We start from the raw sequence: 15344 nt of genomic DNA, 5'->3' as shown, positions 1-15344 counted from the left end.
TCAAACCGTGGTGTGTCCCAGAGCTTCATCCTCGTCCCCACATTACTTAACGTGGTCTTTACCCCTCCTAAACTAAACGGAAATGTTCTAAAGGGCTAACAGAGATGAATACAAAGATAGACACGGACAGGACGGGCACAGATCTCTTTCCTCTTGTTCCACCAGTGGTGGAGCTTGCACTCTATATGACGAAATAAGCACCACCAATTACCATGCCAATAAAGGGGGGAGGGGTGCACGCGTGTGTGTGCCCGTAATATTTAGATATTGTTCATGGGCCGCCTGCTCCGCGGTCCCGAACCAAGCCCCGACTCACCGCCGCAGCAAGTACCTGCAGCCCATCAAATGTCAGCATCGACTGCACAGTGAAAACGCTTTTATTTTTGTCGCGCATCTACTAGCTAGCAAGTTTTTTATGGTGGGAATATAGAGAGCATACGCTTCCGCGTAGGACCCAGCAGCTGCTGTAATGCATGCAAAAGATGAGTGACAGTGAAAGGCACTTCCTCCCTGTCGGTCACCAAGAACCGCTACTCCATGTGGCGCATGCCACGCCTCACTTTGTGTTCGCTGGTGGGCACGCTGCTGCCCTCACACGGCCACCCTTGTAGCGGCGGAGACAAAGCAGCCGTCATCTCGCACTCACGCCCGCGGCAGCATGGCCCGTAAGTCGGCGACTACAAAGGCGACAGCTGTCCAGAATGCCGCGCACAGGTCCAAGTCACGGCTGCTGTAGGCACTCACTGTGTCGGCGGGGCTATGATGGTAGTGAAAGTAACGCTCGTTGCGGTTCAGCAGCAAGGACACTGGCACGCCAAGCTCAGCCATCTTCGTGACATCTGAGCCACGGCCGCGGTCGGGCTCGAGTCGCGTAGCCCCGACGGGCGCCGTAAGCGCCAGCAGCCGGCGCAGAATACACATTGTGACATTGCTGCCACCGCCCGTGGTGAGGCCAACGGGTGCGAACGTGCCCTGGTCGGACTCGAGGGCGAGAGAAACGGCGTCCATCTCGTGCCGGTGCCGGTGCACGAACTCGGCGGCGCCCCACAGTCCGTTCTCCTCGGCTGTCCACAGCACCAGGCGCAGCGTGCGCCGCGGCCGCAAGCCCATGCGACGTAGCTGCGCCATCACCGCCAGGCCGATGAACACTCCGCCCGCGTCGTCCACCACGCCTTGACCGACGTCCCAGCTGTCCGTGTGCGCACCCACTATTACGTACTGCACGACACGCGCGTTGCGCTGAGCCAAACACTCGCCGCAGTATGCAGCACGACGCATCGGCTCTGTAGCACGGCAACAATGACACGATACACAGCCGCATTCACTATGGCATCTAGATTAAAAGAGATGTTCGAACCCTCTTCATGGGGCTCCGAAGTCCAACGGTCAGTGGTAACGCGTCTCCTTCTGTGTCTCCTCTAATTCAGTGTAGAGCGGTAAGAAAGTCGTTGCTATATATGAACAACGCTGTTACAATGAACAAGAACAGAACGCTGTGACAGACGCAGGCTTATTGCTGTGGTCAGAAAGCATGTCCCACTGAGGAGCGGCAGCGCACAGTTTATTATTTGGCATCGATTACCAAAACAAATATTTTAACAGATACCATTATCAAGTATTAACAAAAGAAATGCTCGCCGGATCATGCGATTATCGTGTAGCCAGTTATAGAGGTAACATTATTAGGTAAATAACTTTTTTTTTTCAGGTAAGTAATGTAGTGAGATGATATTTTGCATTGAAGTTTGCGAAATTCGGACACTCGTAACTTACAGCAGGTTTGAGTGATGTGTCGAAGGACATGAACTTGCAATAAAGGTTACGGTACTAAATCCGCACTGGCTCAGTGATAAGGCGCTCGACAAGGTGCCCGTATGTTATCCAATGCTTCCTAAAGTTAAGAAAACCCAGATGGTCGAAATTGTCCGGAGCCCTCCACTACGGTGTTCTCCATAGCACCTCAGTCACTTCGGGACGTTAAACCTAAAAAATAGAACCAAGTCAAGATTCATGGAGGGCGGAAGCGCGGTGAACCCGAACAAATGAGACTGAGACAAGACAAGACAAGCACTAACTTTACCGAGCTTTATACCGTGATAGCATCACAGCTTGTTCTGTGAAAAGGCGCAGCTGTCGCCGTAACCCAGAATCAATGAGAAAATGTGTCGGAGAAAATACGCAATTTAATAAAATAAATTTGTCACCATTGGTGTTCGAAGACCCACTGCGTGACAGGCGGGCACGCAACACATAGGCCACAAAGTATCTTTTTTCCAAAAATGGCATTTATAACTTTTTTTTTTCTTTTTTTTTTTTTTTTTTTTTTTTACAGGTAGAAGCACTCAGCCATTGCTGAGCTGCACCACGGCCGCTTCCATCGAGCGGCCGTGGCTGCACTATCTTTTTAGAAAAGCCAACTAAAACATCGGCAGGGGTTATCTTTTTTAAACCGATTATAGTGTGAAAGCACTGGAAGCTGCAGTTTCAGTCGTACATGTGGCCCCATTCTGAAGAGTCCGATGACCGGAGTTCAATCCTTATAGTAACTTTATGCGTTCAAGCTTGGCCTCTGAGATCAGCTCCGGTGCAACGACGCTCTTAATCGCGGAGGCCATGGGTATGTAGCGCCATCTGGGAACCCCCGCGTCAAACGGCGTGGGCTTTACCCAACTTTGCCGAGTGCTCAGTGACCTAAGACATTTCAGAGAAGAGAAGCGCTCTCTCCCTCGAGACCGGCCGTGGACATTTGCGGGTGGGCCTCAAGCAAACTACTGTATACTGTACCATAGTATATATATTTCTTTTATTTTTGCCTACCCTTTTCTTTCTCCCTATCGCTCACCTCTTTGATTTCTTCTACCTTTTCCTCACTATCCCTTTATTTCCGCCGTCCTCGTTCAGGTGCTTCAGATATCAGATAGCAGATACCGGGGCTGGCAAACATCTTTCCTTTCCTTTTGTATATACGATAAATAACCACTACCACTACTACCACCACCTTTACCCAACTTGCACCCAAACGATCGGAAGCACCCTTCGTGGTGGCTGAGAGATTAAGATGGTCGGCTACTGAACCTGAGTGCTTGGGTTCGAACCTCACCAGCTCGTTATCCTCCTTGACGGCTTTCTTATTAGTGTGTAAGCCCCACAAAAGGAAATGGTCAGTCAATGCTCAGTCATAGGCTCCGTCACTTTCTCTGTTGGCTGTCGAACTTGAAAGATACGTCGGAGAGACTCGCGCGTTAGAGCCATTATATCGAGATTGAATTATCGGCGCGAGGCCATGTGGTTGTGACCTCACGAAACAGATTAACTAATTTAACTAATCACAACGACGGCACAAACAGGATCGGACAAGATTCTTGGTCGGTAGTGGTGAGCGGCATGAGTGTTTTCGCGCTAAAAATGCGGCAAAGGTAAGCACCGTATCAACAGCGGAAGCCAATCATTCGGCTAAAGCGAATTCTTGGTGGAACAACAGGCTCAACGTTGCGGTCCGAAATGCCTTTCTCCCACAAGCTATGGAGTCCAAAAAGAAGCATCATATCATAGGGTTCGTAATCAGATTGCATGACTGCAAGATATTGCACATCGCATGAATTTAGCACGAAGTATTTCTTATAGCTCTTTGCAACACGCCCCAAAAGAAAATTGCGTCTTTGCAACTAATGAAGCAATGTTCTTTTTTTTTTTTGACAGAAGATAAAGCAAGTTGACAGAAGATAAAGCATTTTTCCTACGGTGACGTGCGTTTACAGGGAAAGAATCGGTGAGAAATTTGATAACAAAAAGTCTTCGTCCAAGGAGGAATGGGCATTTCGCGCAGCCGCTTTAGCACATTATGGCCCTTAAGACCAAAGTATAAAGAACGATACAGTGGCGGCGGAAAGAGCATCGTTATCGTGTAAAGCCTCTTGCGAGAAATAAAATATAAATACTCATTCGAGAACCAACTAATTTCACTGAAGCATAAACACCTTGCATAAATCCTTCTAAACCGTGGCGATCAGTAAAATTTGACGAAACCACTTATTGGTTTCTTGAAGTTGAAGCACATCCATGAAGTTAACTTGCGAGAATGCTTTAATAATCAGATGGGAACAGTAGCGAAAGAAGAAGAAGAAGAGAGAGAGAGAGTGAACTTTAATTGGTTGACGGAATTGCGTGGGTGATTTCCTCAGTCCAGGATACCATTGGCTTGGGCTGCCTCCGAGGCCCACGGTGAGCAGGCTGCGCTGCTCAGAGAGACCCGTGTGGGCCAGCTCTGCCTCCCACTCCGCTTGGCTGAGCGGTCGAACTTTATATTTCTCTAATTGCTCTTTGCAGTTCCATATCATGCGCAGGATGTCCGAGACTTCACCGCATGCAGTGATTGTGTTATTTTTGAATTTTTCGGGCCAAAATTTGTGGTACTTTGCTAGGTTTGGGAATTTCCTAGCCTGTATGTTCCTTACTGCCTCCTGTCTGCTGAGGTCTTTGTGTGGTTCTGCGTATCGTCTTCTTCCTAATCTGAAGTATTCTATTAGTTCCCTGCACGTGAGAAACGGCAACTGACTGCCTCCCATACAGGTGCACTAAGCCCAACTCCTGTGCGCAATCACGTCTGGTCGATTCAAGATTTGATGAAAAATTAATTTCGCAAATATTCGGTGAACACGCTGGATATAACGTCTACACAACTGTGGAAGACGGAGCATAACAAACGTTTTTGTCACTAGAAACATGTTGCAGGCCTATAGGCCCGACCAAATATTAAAAGTTGATAGTGGACATGAGTATAAGCATAAGGCTGAACTTCCGGAATTCGCTCTCTCCAGTAATGTGTACTCGACAAAATGCATGCAGTGGAACGCCCAGATGTTTACTTGGCGCACATGACCGTTCTGTTTCATTATATAGGAGCAGTTTTGAGGCCCATTAACCAAACCAAAGGCCAAAACTTTTGGGGTGATTCATCTGAGCACACAAGACGATGCCAAAGTCTTCTATTCTGGATACCACTTTGTCGAAGGTGGGCTTGTCAGGGCAGAAATAAGTAAGATCATCGGCATATTCAAGCACTCGGACCTCATTTTTTAGGAAGACGGAGGCCATGGATATTACTATTGGGTAAAACGCTCAAAATGACTTCAGATAAAGAGCAAAAAGAAGCAAAGACATCGGACAAACTTGCTTCATAGAAAACTGGATCGGAACGGTGCTTAAAAGATGCCTATTTACAATTAGGCGAATCGACTAATTACCGTAGCACAGTTCCTACTCTTTAGTAAAATGGACCCCCACAACACGCTCGCTCTAGAAAACAGGACTGAGTGGTAAACACGATGAAATGCTTTTGCGAGGTCGACCTGAAATAAAGCAACCTGATTATGAGAGCAGGAGCATGATTCGAGGATTGCGCGCAATGTGTGCATTACTTTAAGTGGTGCAGCCCCTCAAGCTGCACGTGTAGTGAGGGCCAACGAGAACCGACATTGCGAACTGTGGGCGATTTGATAAATTTAGGCGAAAAGTTTGTGATCCTCATTTGCCAACGGGATTAGCCTATAGCTTTCCACTGAGCACAGTTTTACTTCATGAGCACCCTTTGAAGCTGTGTCATTTTCTAGAAGCTTAGCAAGGGCCTCGAGGTCAAAACTCATCGTGCAGATGACTGGCAGGATATCAGTGAGAACAGTTTTAAAAGATTCGTAAAATCACTCGAAAACCCCTCAGGCGTTTTTGAGGGAGGCAACTGATGGATTGCTAGTTTCACGTCCTGCCGCATGAAACAGCTGCGAATTATATAACAATAACATTCTGACAAAGGCGCCACCGGGAATGTGAAATGCATGACAATGTCCGAATTTCGCATATCTGGGGTGGCACTAAATGACGTCGAGTAATAATCCACAAATACGGATGCTATTTCACGGGATCACTTTTGCTGTCGCATGATGGTATTTATCAACCAAAGCTTGTCGCGTTGGGAGTTCCCAGTGCAAAGAACACTTAGAACAAGATTTAACACTCCTGTACTGACCCGCCACGGTGGCTCAGTGGGTAATAAAGTCTGCTGCTGAACCGGGGTTCCCGGGTTCGAACCCAACCGCGGCGGCCGCGTTTCGATTGAGATGAAACGCAAAGGCGCCCGTCTGCTGTACGATGGTATGTGCAGGTCAAAGAACCCCAGGTGGTCCAATTATTATTCCAGAGCCCTCCTGTACGGCACACCTTCCTCCCTTCCTCCTTTCTCTCTAGGGGCGATTCAGGTGTCCACATAAACAAGTGTGACAGGTACTACGCCTTTCCTTTCTTAAAAACCAATTTTAATTTTTACTGCTGTATCGCTCCGCATCATACCTCTGTAAGCTCACTTTTGAAACTAGCAATTTTACCCATATATAAGGAGATGCACTTTATACTTCATACAAGTTGCATAAGCCTTTGTTAAGTGGTTGCTCCTGCTTTTTCGTATACGGAATGATTTAAGAGAGCCAAATTCAATAGATATTGCGCGTACTTCCTACTTGAATATTTCCCAGTCGGCAAACAAGGATAGATTTTCAGAAAAATATAATTGCAGCAACGAGTCCACACGAATGATAAATTCTTGGTAATTACCACTGATTAATTCAACTTCCAAGCGCCCGCTACGACCTAAATTTTGAACGGCCATTGTTTCTAAGTCGAGCCGCCACCGTATAATGCGTCCAGAAAACGAAACCTGTACAGTTTCGCATACAAGTAGGATAACAGGAAGAAACACACACGTTTCTTCCTGTTGTCCTACTTTTTCGCACAGTTAACCCAATTTCAATATGAACCAACTAGCCCGGCAAATCTTGTTGCACAGCACACGCACGCCTAGCTTATCGTCTCCATCGAAAAACGGCCGCTAAGGCCGGGATTCGATCCCGCATTCTTGGGCACAGTAGTCGAGCGCCTTAAGCACTGAACCAATGGCTGCCAACATTGAAACAAAGCGCACTGTTGAAATAGGCAAAAACTACATATCAGCTAATCAACATACTGGTTAACATGAATAAATTACTTTGTGATTTCCACCGACACTGGTATTTCGAGGCCGCAAATGCAATCTCGTATCTCGAAAAATCAAGTTTTGTGCATTGCGGTTCACCTTCCCTGAAAGAGCTTGCATAAATCTTACACGCTGCAATGTTATATTATGGCAACGTTCCGCTACACCGCAGTTCCTTAGAAGAAGGTGAGAGAAAGACCGAGAAGTTCATTTCCTGAGTTTCCCGATTACCTGATCCGGAAATTCCGAACCCACGATGTCTGCGACAATGTTCCTAGACAGCCCGTCCGTGTGAGTGTTGTTCATATCCAGGTGCACAACCACGTTGGAGTCTGTTCAGTTACGGAGAGAAAAATGCTTAAGTCGAACGGCATTCTTTCCCATCGCGAGCATGCATGGACCCTCCATCAAAAACAAACTGTACAGGGTTTGCTTATACTTTTTTTTTTGTTGGGGGATGCTGTGGCACACACCGAACAGTTGTAAGCTTTCAGCTGTAAGCCCTGGAAGCAAACTCGTTGGCCTCCACTTTCACAAAACCAGCTCACATGCAATAACATATTGAGCATAATGTGCGAAAGAGTTTTTTCACGTAATTTTGCACAAATTTATAGCCATATCATAACAACCAATATATATATATATATATATATACGTATACATGTTCTATATTATACGGCAATTCTAATTACTCCCTGTGAACACAGGGCACACTTCAGAAAGAAACCTTCTGGCACATATCGGAAGCTTACGTTTTTCTACCAATGTGTTCCTAAAAGTATCTCGCAGCGTTCCATAGTTGCCTACCAATAATATTCAAAAGAGTATACTATTGGCTTCGTAAGATAGTTTTAAAAGATTCTTGCCACGCATCAGAATCTTCGACCATTCCCACCAACATATGTGTACAGCATTATCTTACAATATCACACAGCTGCCTGACAATTAAAAAGTGTGCCAGAAATATGAACTTGCGGTGACAGAAAGGGTTTCATGGGCTTAACAAAATTTGCCGTGTCTAAGTTTGTTTCGTCGTTTAACCGGATTCCTTGCTCTGCGTAGTCATGACAGCCGACCAATCAGTATACCCAAAGAGGCGGACGATAATGAACTTTTCCCATTACAAAACGGCCTCAAGGGTTCGCATCCCATCAACAAAAGTGCCAGTGTCTGGAAATTAACCACAGCTCCAATCGATTGAGGCCTCGGCGAAGACTCATGACTTAAAATCTTACGAGCAGCAGCAGCAGCCGCAGCAGCCGCAATGATGACACTAAAAATATAACCAATTTCTCTTATTGAAATCACATGGACATGATTGTGTCATGTCCAACGAGTCAGATGAAGTTACATCAGCGACTGACGCTAGTTTCAGCAAAAAGAACTAGTGAAGCGAGAAAAACGAAATATTGGCTAAATTAGGCAATGGCTACAATCGATTAGAGGCATCATACAGAGATTACATCATTTTTTGAAACGCAAACCTTGCCATGTAGCATACGATGACGGTGTGGTTAAACTAGAACTCTTATAGGTCTCAGTCACATTGACAGGTTTTCCAACCCTGTAGCAATAATGTCTAACATTCTGCAATCTTTTGTTCTTAAGGCCTGTGTTCCTAGAGTCGTCCACAAAAGGGGGTGAGTGTCCTCCTGGGCAGCCGGCGTACAACATATAGGGCACGTATCCGGCCCTGCAGCTTCCATAAAGCCCCGTCCGCACGGCCCCGAAGGGATGCAAGCCGCCCCGGCCACTGTCCTAAGAGACACCTCCTCCAAGCTTGTGAAAATATAAGGAAGGGGTAAGGGCTCAGGGAATCAAAACGCAGGTACTTCTTGTAGAGGATAACAAGATAGGAAGAGCGGAGATTAGAGATTAAGAATGAGACAAGTGAAGAGGGGAAGTGGAGGGGAGTTGTATTGCTCAGGTCTTGGTGCGTGAGAGCTCCTGCTTTAATCTGATAAATATCCAGAGTATCTCCTGTGTTCAATGCATCTGGATGCGTTTCATTATTTCCTAATTGAAAGCATGCATCTCCTGAGTGATGTCTATGTATTGTCTTTGTAAATTGTTCGAGTTGTTTAATAGCTGTTGAGGGGGACTCTTTCAATTGTTCTTTCTACAATGGCACCCGCTCATTTTTTTTCTTCTTATTTACTATCTTCTTCCTCTGTGCTTCCTTTCTTTTCTCTCTTCTTTCCTGCCCTGAATTGGCTTGTCTCACCCTTCCTTGCACCAATCCGCTTGGGTCGGTGTTCGAAACTACCACAGGTTTCAGTTATATAGTGGCTACAGTTGGCCTCCCAATAATGAGCTTTCACAGAAAAAACAAGGTTCCCGAGATCCGCTTTTACGGTTTACGGGGCCTTTTGCTCGGACGTGGCACAGAAATCAATAACAGAAAGCGCATATTTATGGCTGCATGCTAATACATTTTAAACGGCGACGACAACAGCAGCACTAAATATAGTCTTACTAGCACAGCAAGCGGCATAAAGTTGCGGCCGCACAGCTTCGGCATCGTACGTTTTCATCAACCTCTCTCGCAAACTCGATTACGCGAGTACAAGCCCGAGAGTTGGTTCTGTCCATTGAAACTCACCCCGTTCCACGAGCCGAGTCAGGAAATTGGCGTCCTCGATGGTGACAGCGGCTGCCGGTATCTCGGGGTCTCCGGACTCGTAGGCCAACATGCCGGTGTGCGGCGTGTAGAGGGAATCCGGTGTCGCAGAACGCACAAGGGTCGCCACGGCTCCATACCTGTGCCGCGTGCCCGCATGTCATAGTAGCACCACACTGGACGGGCTTGTCAGTCGCTCTTCAAGGACAGCTTGTGTGTGACAATTGTGAGGCGCGAGAAATACTACATGGCTACAAAAGAGCTTCACTGCATGCGCAGCTTGCTCATGTATTCACGTCGATATATCAAAGGCGTTTGCCGCGCAGTATCGGGGACGATGTAGGCAATTTGAGGGCTGACGTTGATAGATTTCGATGCGATGGGAGCCCTTAAAGTTGGGCATGATGAGCTATCTCAATCTGTGCCTTAAATAAAGTGTGTAAATGGCGACCGCGTGAGACATAAACGCGTCGCCAAGTGAGTGGGAGAGGCGCTCATACCTGGCGGCCCGGGAGGGTCCCTTCCTGCGGTACGGGACGTACTGCCAGTAGTCGGTCCACTCGGGATTAAAGAGCACGATGGTGCCGTTCACCTGGACGCAGCAGCCGCGCAAGAGAAGGGCGTTACACTGCGTGCACCTCCAGCCGCTGGCGCTCCCGGCTGTTTTGAATTTTGAACTATATATCTGCCTCGTGAAATAGCTTTCCCTTTGATGCAGTCGGCAGCAGGTGCTTCCGCCATGCTAAACCACTAAGTTTAAGGTAGTCTGGATGAGGCACTCATGAATGCACCGACCCAGTGTGAACAGGTCGCACTGAGACAAATTTTTGTATTGAAGGATTACGGAGATGAGAACACGTCGTAAAGCAAGTAAAGCCGCTCCTACTGATTGATAGTGATGGCAAAAAAAGAAATCAGCATCTGTCTGTCCGAAAATCGACGCACTGTATTCGTGATAATAAATGACCTCAGCCCTTCTATACTAATGCGATTTGATGTATACGTGGGAGGAAGACAATTGGGGCTGAACTTGTGGCTTGTCTAATTCAGGAAGGGGGAGAACGCATGAGGCCCTCACAATAAGGAGCACAATTAAGGAAGCATAAAACCAATGTACATAGAAATTCGGAATGCGAACTACTCTAGGCGCAAAAAGGACGCGTGTCGAGGGCTCACCGGTGTTTGTGGCCCCATTGCCAGTACTTTTTTGATGCGCGTTGTATACCGCAGTGCTTTTTCGGCACTATGTGCAACTTTGAAGCGGCAGCCACAAATAAGAAGAACCTTGAGCACTGTGCGCTGTGCCCGCATCGGTTGTCGCCATCATATGAAGGAACGACAAACTGATTACTACATGTGCGCACCGATTTCAGAGCAAAAGGTGCCCATGATTAAGAGAATCACACCTAGCTTGCATGAAATTAACCTGCTGCATGCTTCAGTTTACTTGGTAATCCAGTCACGTTTTTTTTTTTTATTTACTGTGCCCAGTTTTTTTAAAGCATCGATTTCATTTATCAACAGCCGACCGAAGTGTTGCAGGAAGAGAGAGAGAGAGATATTTTAATGGCAACAGGAGTTGCAGTACGAGTCAAACGTTGCATTGGGGCGGTTTTAGTTTTGCTCCGCTTCGGTCAAACAGATCGCCGACGAAATTTTATGACAAATTCCTGCGTTCGAGTCGTCACATTCACCACCTCTGCACGGTGTGTTGGTGCTGTTTTAACTTGTCCAATTTGCGATGCTAAAACATTTCTTGCCTTCGGCCACGAATGCAGGGAACTTCATTATTATATATGTATTATAATAATATTATAATATTATAATAATTATAATATTATATGTATTATATTTACAGCTAGGACCTCACCTCTTGGCGGCGCGCGTCGAGTTCCTCAAAGGAGCGTACCACAAGCACCGGAGCCTCGAGGCCCCCAGGTGGCGTGGCCACCGAGCCCCCGAGGCCCAGAACCGCTAGCGGCACATGGCGGGGCTTCAGCAGCGCGGCCCGCTCACCGCCACGGAGCCACACTGGCGTGGTCACGGGCTCCGTCTGCACGCGGTCCACTCCGGCGGCGCGCAGCTCCGACACGAGATGGTCGATGGCCGCTTCCAGGCTGTCCGTGCCCACCAGGCGTGGGCCGAACCGGTCGGCGAAGTCGGCTAGCGCCCGGTACGTAGTGCCAGACTGCGGACCTGCGTCGAAGGCTGACAAGATGCGCCGCACCAGCGGTTCATAGCCGTCAATTTCCGCTATGAGTTCCACAGACAGTTCGCACACCGGGGTACCACCCCTCGAAAACAACGCCGAGAAGAGCAAGGGTAGCACGGCGAGGCTCGCCATGGCTGACTATAGCAAGTCCTGTACAGTGTGCCAGCGACGGCGGCGTTCACAGCCAACCGCGCAGGGACGGCCATTGGCTTGCACCCTTTCGATAAGCGCTGCCACAGTTGTCGCGACACTCGATCCAGAAGCTCTTATCTGAAACGTCTCAGTGCCGGTCTGCAGGAACGTTGCTGGGCGATGCGCCAGTAACGCAATCGGAGCGGCTGGCGCGGGCCCACGGAAGCAGCGCGCCGGGGGCTCATGTGGATGCATTAGCCCCCCCCCCCCCCCCTCCTCTCTCCTGATTGCAGGGGAATCGTTTGCGCAAGGCGCACACGTTGGTGAAGCGAATAGCTACATAAGAAACCTGAAAAGAAATTAGACGAAAAATACTGTACCCATTACGTGGATAGCAGTATAGGTGACGAAAGGCACTAAAACGTCCTCATGGCAAATAAAAAGAAATAGAAAATAAAAGTAATAAGACAAAAGGCAAAGAATCCAGTGAACTTAGCTTAGACGCCCTGATACGCATGAAATCAAGGCCTAATGAGATTCCGTCAAAGCTGATTGACAGTAACGAAGAGCATGAACGAATAGTTTTCGCGGATACACTTTTTTCGTTGCTGAAGTTTCTCATTGAATGGGATAAAAACCACCCTTTCGGATTGTATTCACTTACTGGCTGTGCGGGTGGCAGGAGTCCTCTGATGAGCAACTAGTACGTATCTGCCAAAGATGTCAAGGCGGTATCGCTTGGCTATCAGTTTTGTATGCACTGAAAAGGGAACAGACATGTTTGAGCACAGTCGAGTGAACATCGAATACTCTAGAGTCGGAATAATGTGCGGACAAGTACCGAAAGTTCTCTTTCTACCGTTATCCGTGGTGGGAGGGGAGGGAAAAAAGTTACGTAATAATGGCACCACAATCACCCGCCTACTCGTAACGTCACCCGAATAACGCTAGCGCAGGGGACAAGTCCCTCAGTCCTTGAGGCCGAAACCTTTCGGGTCCGATGGACGCCAGAGTTCTTGACTGCGCTGTGCTATTCGCAGCCGTTCATCCATTGTTTTGTCGAGCAGGTGGACCGTAACTAAGAGCCGAGATTAGTTTGATGTGACCATAACAAGACTGACGTTTATTTACTGAGCGCACGTATTTGTAGGTTTGGAACACGAGACACATGCAGCCATTAAACAAGTACACGCGCAAGTACATAGCCAATCCATAAAAACGAAACAAAAATCAAAGCTCACGATATAACGCCTGTAAAAAAGGCGCCCTATGCAGAAGTAGGGAACGTTTTGCGCGGCATGCAGTTAAAGCTGCGGTTTGAAGTTTTGTCGCACGTCAGACGGGACGTACCTGTCACAAACTCCCGCCTTTACGGTCAACAGAGGCGCGGGATCACCTTTGCGGTTAACCGTCGTTCCTCTATAAGATTTGCGAACACATTTAAAAGTTAGGCCGGTAAACCCGTGAAGTACGTGTGTAGGTGTGTGATTCAGGAATAAGTTAAAAAAAAAAAAGGTGCTTTCTTTTACAAACAATTGAATGTTTATAAATTGTAGTCCAAATTACACTGCATAATAATAGAGTACCATAAAAAAAAAAATGCCACGACAAGATATTGATAGAAAGACTAGTTAAACGACAAGAGGAAAACTCGACAATGAACAAAACATTGCAATAAAAGATGACTATAAAGATAATAAAGCAAGTATTCTAGGTATAATAGATATGGGCAAGGGTTAGATAGAAAACACAGCGTAAAAATATTACTAAGTCAGGTAAAGGTTAACAAAGGCGAAACTAATGTTCGATTAAACAACAGCCTGTGGCGAAATGGAATCCTCACGGCTTTCTTGTTAGCTGAGGCGTCGAAGGCTGAACTGATCGGTAGCGGCGGCCGTGCAGGTGAGGAGAAAGATGCGTCGATCGCGGGCCCGGTGAAACACAAGACGCTTTCGCAGAGCGGCCGCGAGAGAGGCCCGGAAGACTGAATCTTCCCAGAGCACACTGGCACGGGCTTGCTGCGGTCTGTCATTTTATACACTCGGCTTGCTGCGCTGTGCCCGCGTCATGGACGCGCGATGGCTGCCCCGCCGGCTTGTCGAATCCTGCTCAGAGGAGCAGCGAGGTCCCGTGAGTTTCGCTCTATATCTGAGGTAGAAGGTCCCGCAACTGCCGCTGTATAGGTGAGGCAGCTTGTGACAGTACCATACGTCAGACGATTTACTTGTCTTCGAGCCACTTTTAGCTTTGCTAGTGCCCTCTTCAAAATACTCGACAGTGCACTATGCACCAGCCCGATTTTCTACCAATGTTTTCGTTTTCTGCTTATAATAAGTCTAGTTCCTTATCTTCTGCGACTTTTCACTATTTTTGCGAGTCCCGATTTCACGTATTGATCATTCTGGCCAGTTGAAGCTCCATTTGAGAAAAAAGTAACATTACTTTTTTTCTCCTGTTCTTGTTACATTTTTGAAGGTCGTTCATCACGTTTTTTTTTTAATGTTTTTATACGTTTTTATATTCTTTTAGTTTGAGAGCCTCTGTGGCTCTCAAACTAAAAGACTGTGTGCAAGGTACAGAGACACGTACCTTGCACACAGTGGCAAACGAATGACACCAGGCCTTAATTTGCACTTAATTCATTGGTGTCCTTTGGTCGGATTCCAACTTCAAGTACACGACCAGAATCCCTGTAAACGCGGCCTGGAATGCGGATCCAGTATTGCATGCTTGAATTTTACCGATAAAATTCTCAGTTAACCAAAAATCCATAAAACTAGAATTTTCGCCTTTGCGTTTTATACCTGCTATCGCAGAATGTATAGCTGTGGTATCTGAACAGGCTTAATTTGCCGTGCTACAGTGGCAGTCTATATGCGCAAACGTAGGCGGGCGCTTATGAGCTTCTTACGTGTCAAGAATGAGGGCTACGTTGTGGTGGTCATTGTTTACATCCGCAGCAGCAGCCTTTAAATATGCTGGTTTCGTTGATTTCTCAAATAAGACGGTAATAAGCTATATCATGGTTCAAATTGATGTTAAACCTGGATCCCTTACAATTATGCTAGGTGAATAGCAGAATCTGCATTTCTGACGTCAGACCTTGTGGATTCAGAGTATGCAACTGTGGTTACTCCTGTAGCAGATTCCTTTCTTCGTGCTCTTGAGCTCAAAATCTTGACTGAAGCTCTATTACGTATGTCTATTTGTCACCGTCGAATATGTGGGCTTCGGAGGGAAGAGTAAGTGGATCACGGTAGCGGATAACAAATTTCTGTTCATGAAACCTAGCACAGAAGAATTGGATTGCTCTATCAGTAGACGCTAGGCGTCCTAGACAGCTCTTTATTGCGGCTTAT

General features: G+C 47.1%; 1 protein-coding gene across 1 annotated transcript; it reads right to left on the bottom strand.

The window, feature by feature from the left end:
• Window positions 1–215: 215 nt before the first annotated feature.
• LOC146205132 (carboxypeptidase Q-like) lies at window positions 216–12148 on the bottom strand. The gene is made up of 5 exons (XM_084589825.1): window positions 11512–12148; window positions 10142–10233; window positions 9624–9781; window positions 7253–7353; window positions 216–1218 (listed from the first exon to the last, which is right to left on the bottom strand). Exons 1-5 carry the CDS (start codon window positions 11983–11985, stop codon window positions 643–645), a joined length of 1401 nt encoding a protein of 466 aa, XP_084445951.1. The 5' UTR covers window positions 11986–12148; the 3' UTR covers window positions 216–642.
• Between the last annotated feature and the right edge of the window lie 3196 nt (window positions 12149–15344).

This window comes from Amblyomma maculatum, chromosome 1, assembly GCF_055883805.1.
Source record: "Amblyomma maculatum isolate TAMU_Amacu chromosome 1, ASM5588380v1, whole genome shotgun sequence".
Lineage (NCBI taxonomy): Eukaryota > Metazoa > Arthropoda > Arachnida > Ixodida > Ixodidae > Amblyomma > Amblyomma maculatum.
Note: the sequence above shows the minus strand (reverse complement) of the source record. Positions and strands in the feature narration are given on the sequence as shown.

Excerpts from the sequence above, each read along its gene's own strand:
- LOC146205132 (XM_084589825.1), bottom strand. The coding sequence starts at position 11,985 with ATGGCGAGCCTCGCCGTGCTACCCTTGCTCTTCTCGGCGTTGTTTTCG. Across the intron at positions 10,234-11,511 it reads TCGACGCGCGCCGCCAAGAG|GTGAACGGCACCATCGTGCT; the intron begins GTGAGGTCCTAG and ends TGCTGCGTCCAG. Across the intron at positions 1,219-7,252 it reads GTTCGGAATTTCCGGATCAG|TACGTAATAGTGGGTGCGCA; the intron begins GTAATCGGGAAA and ends CGTGTCGTGCAG.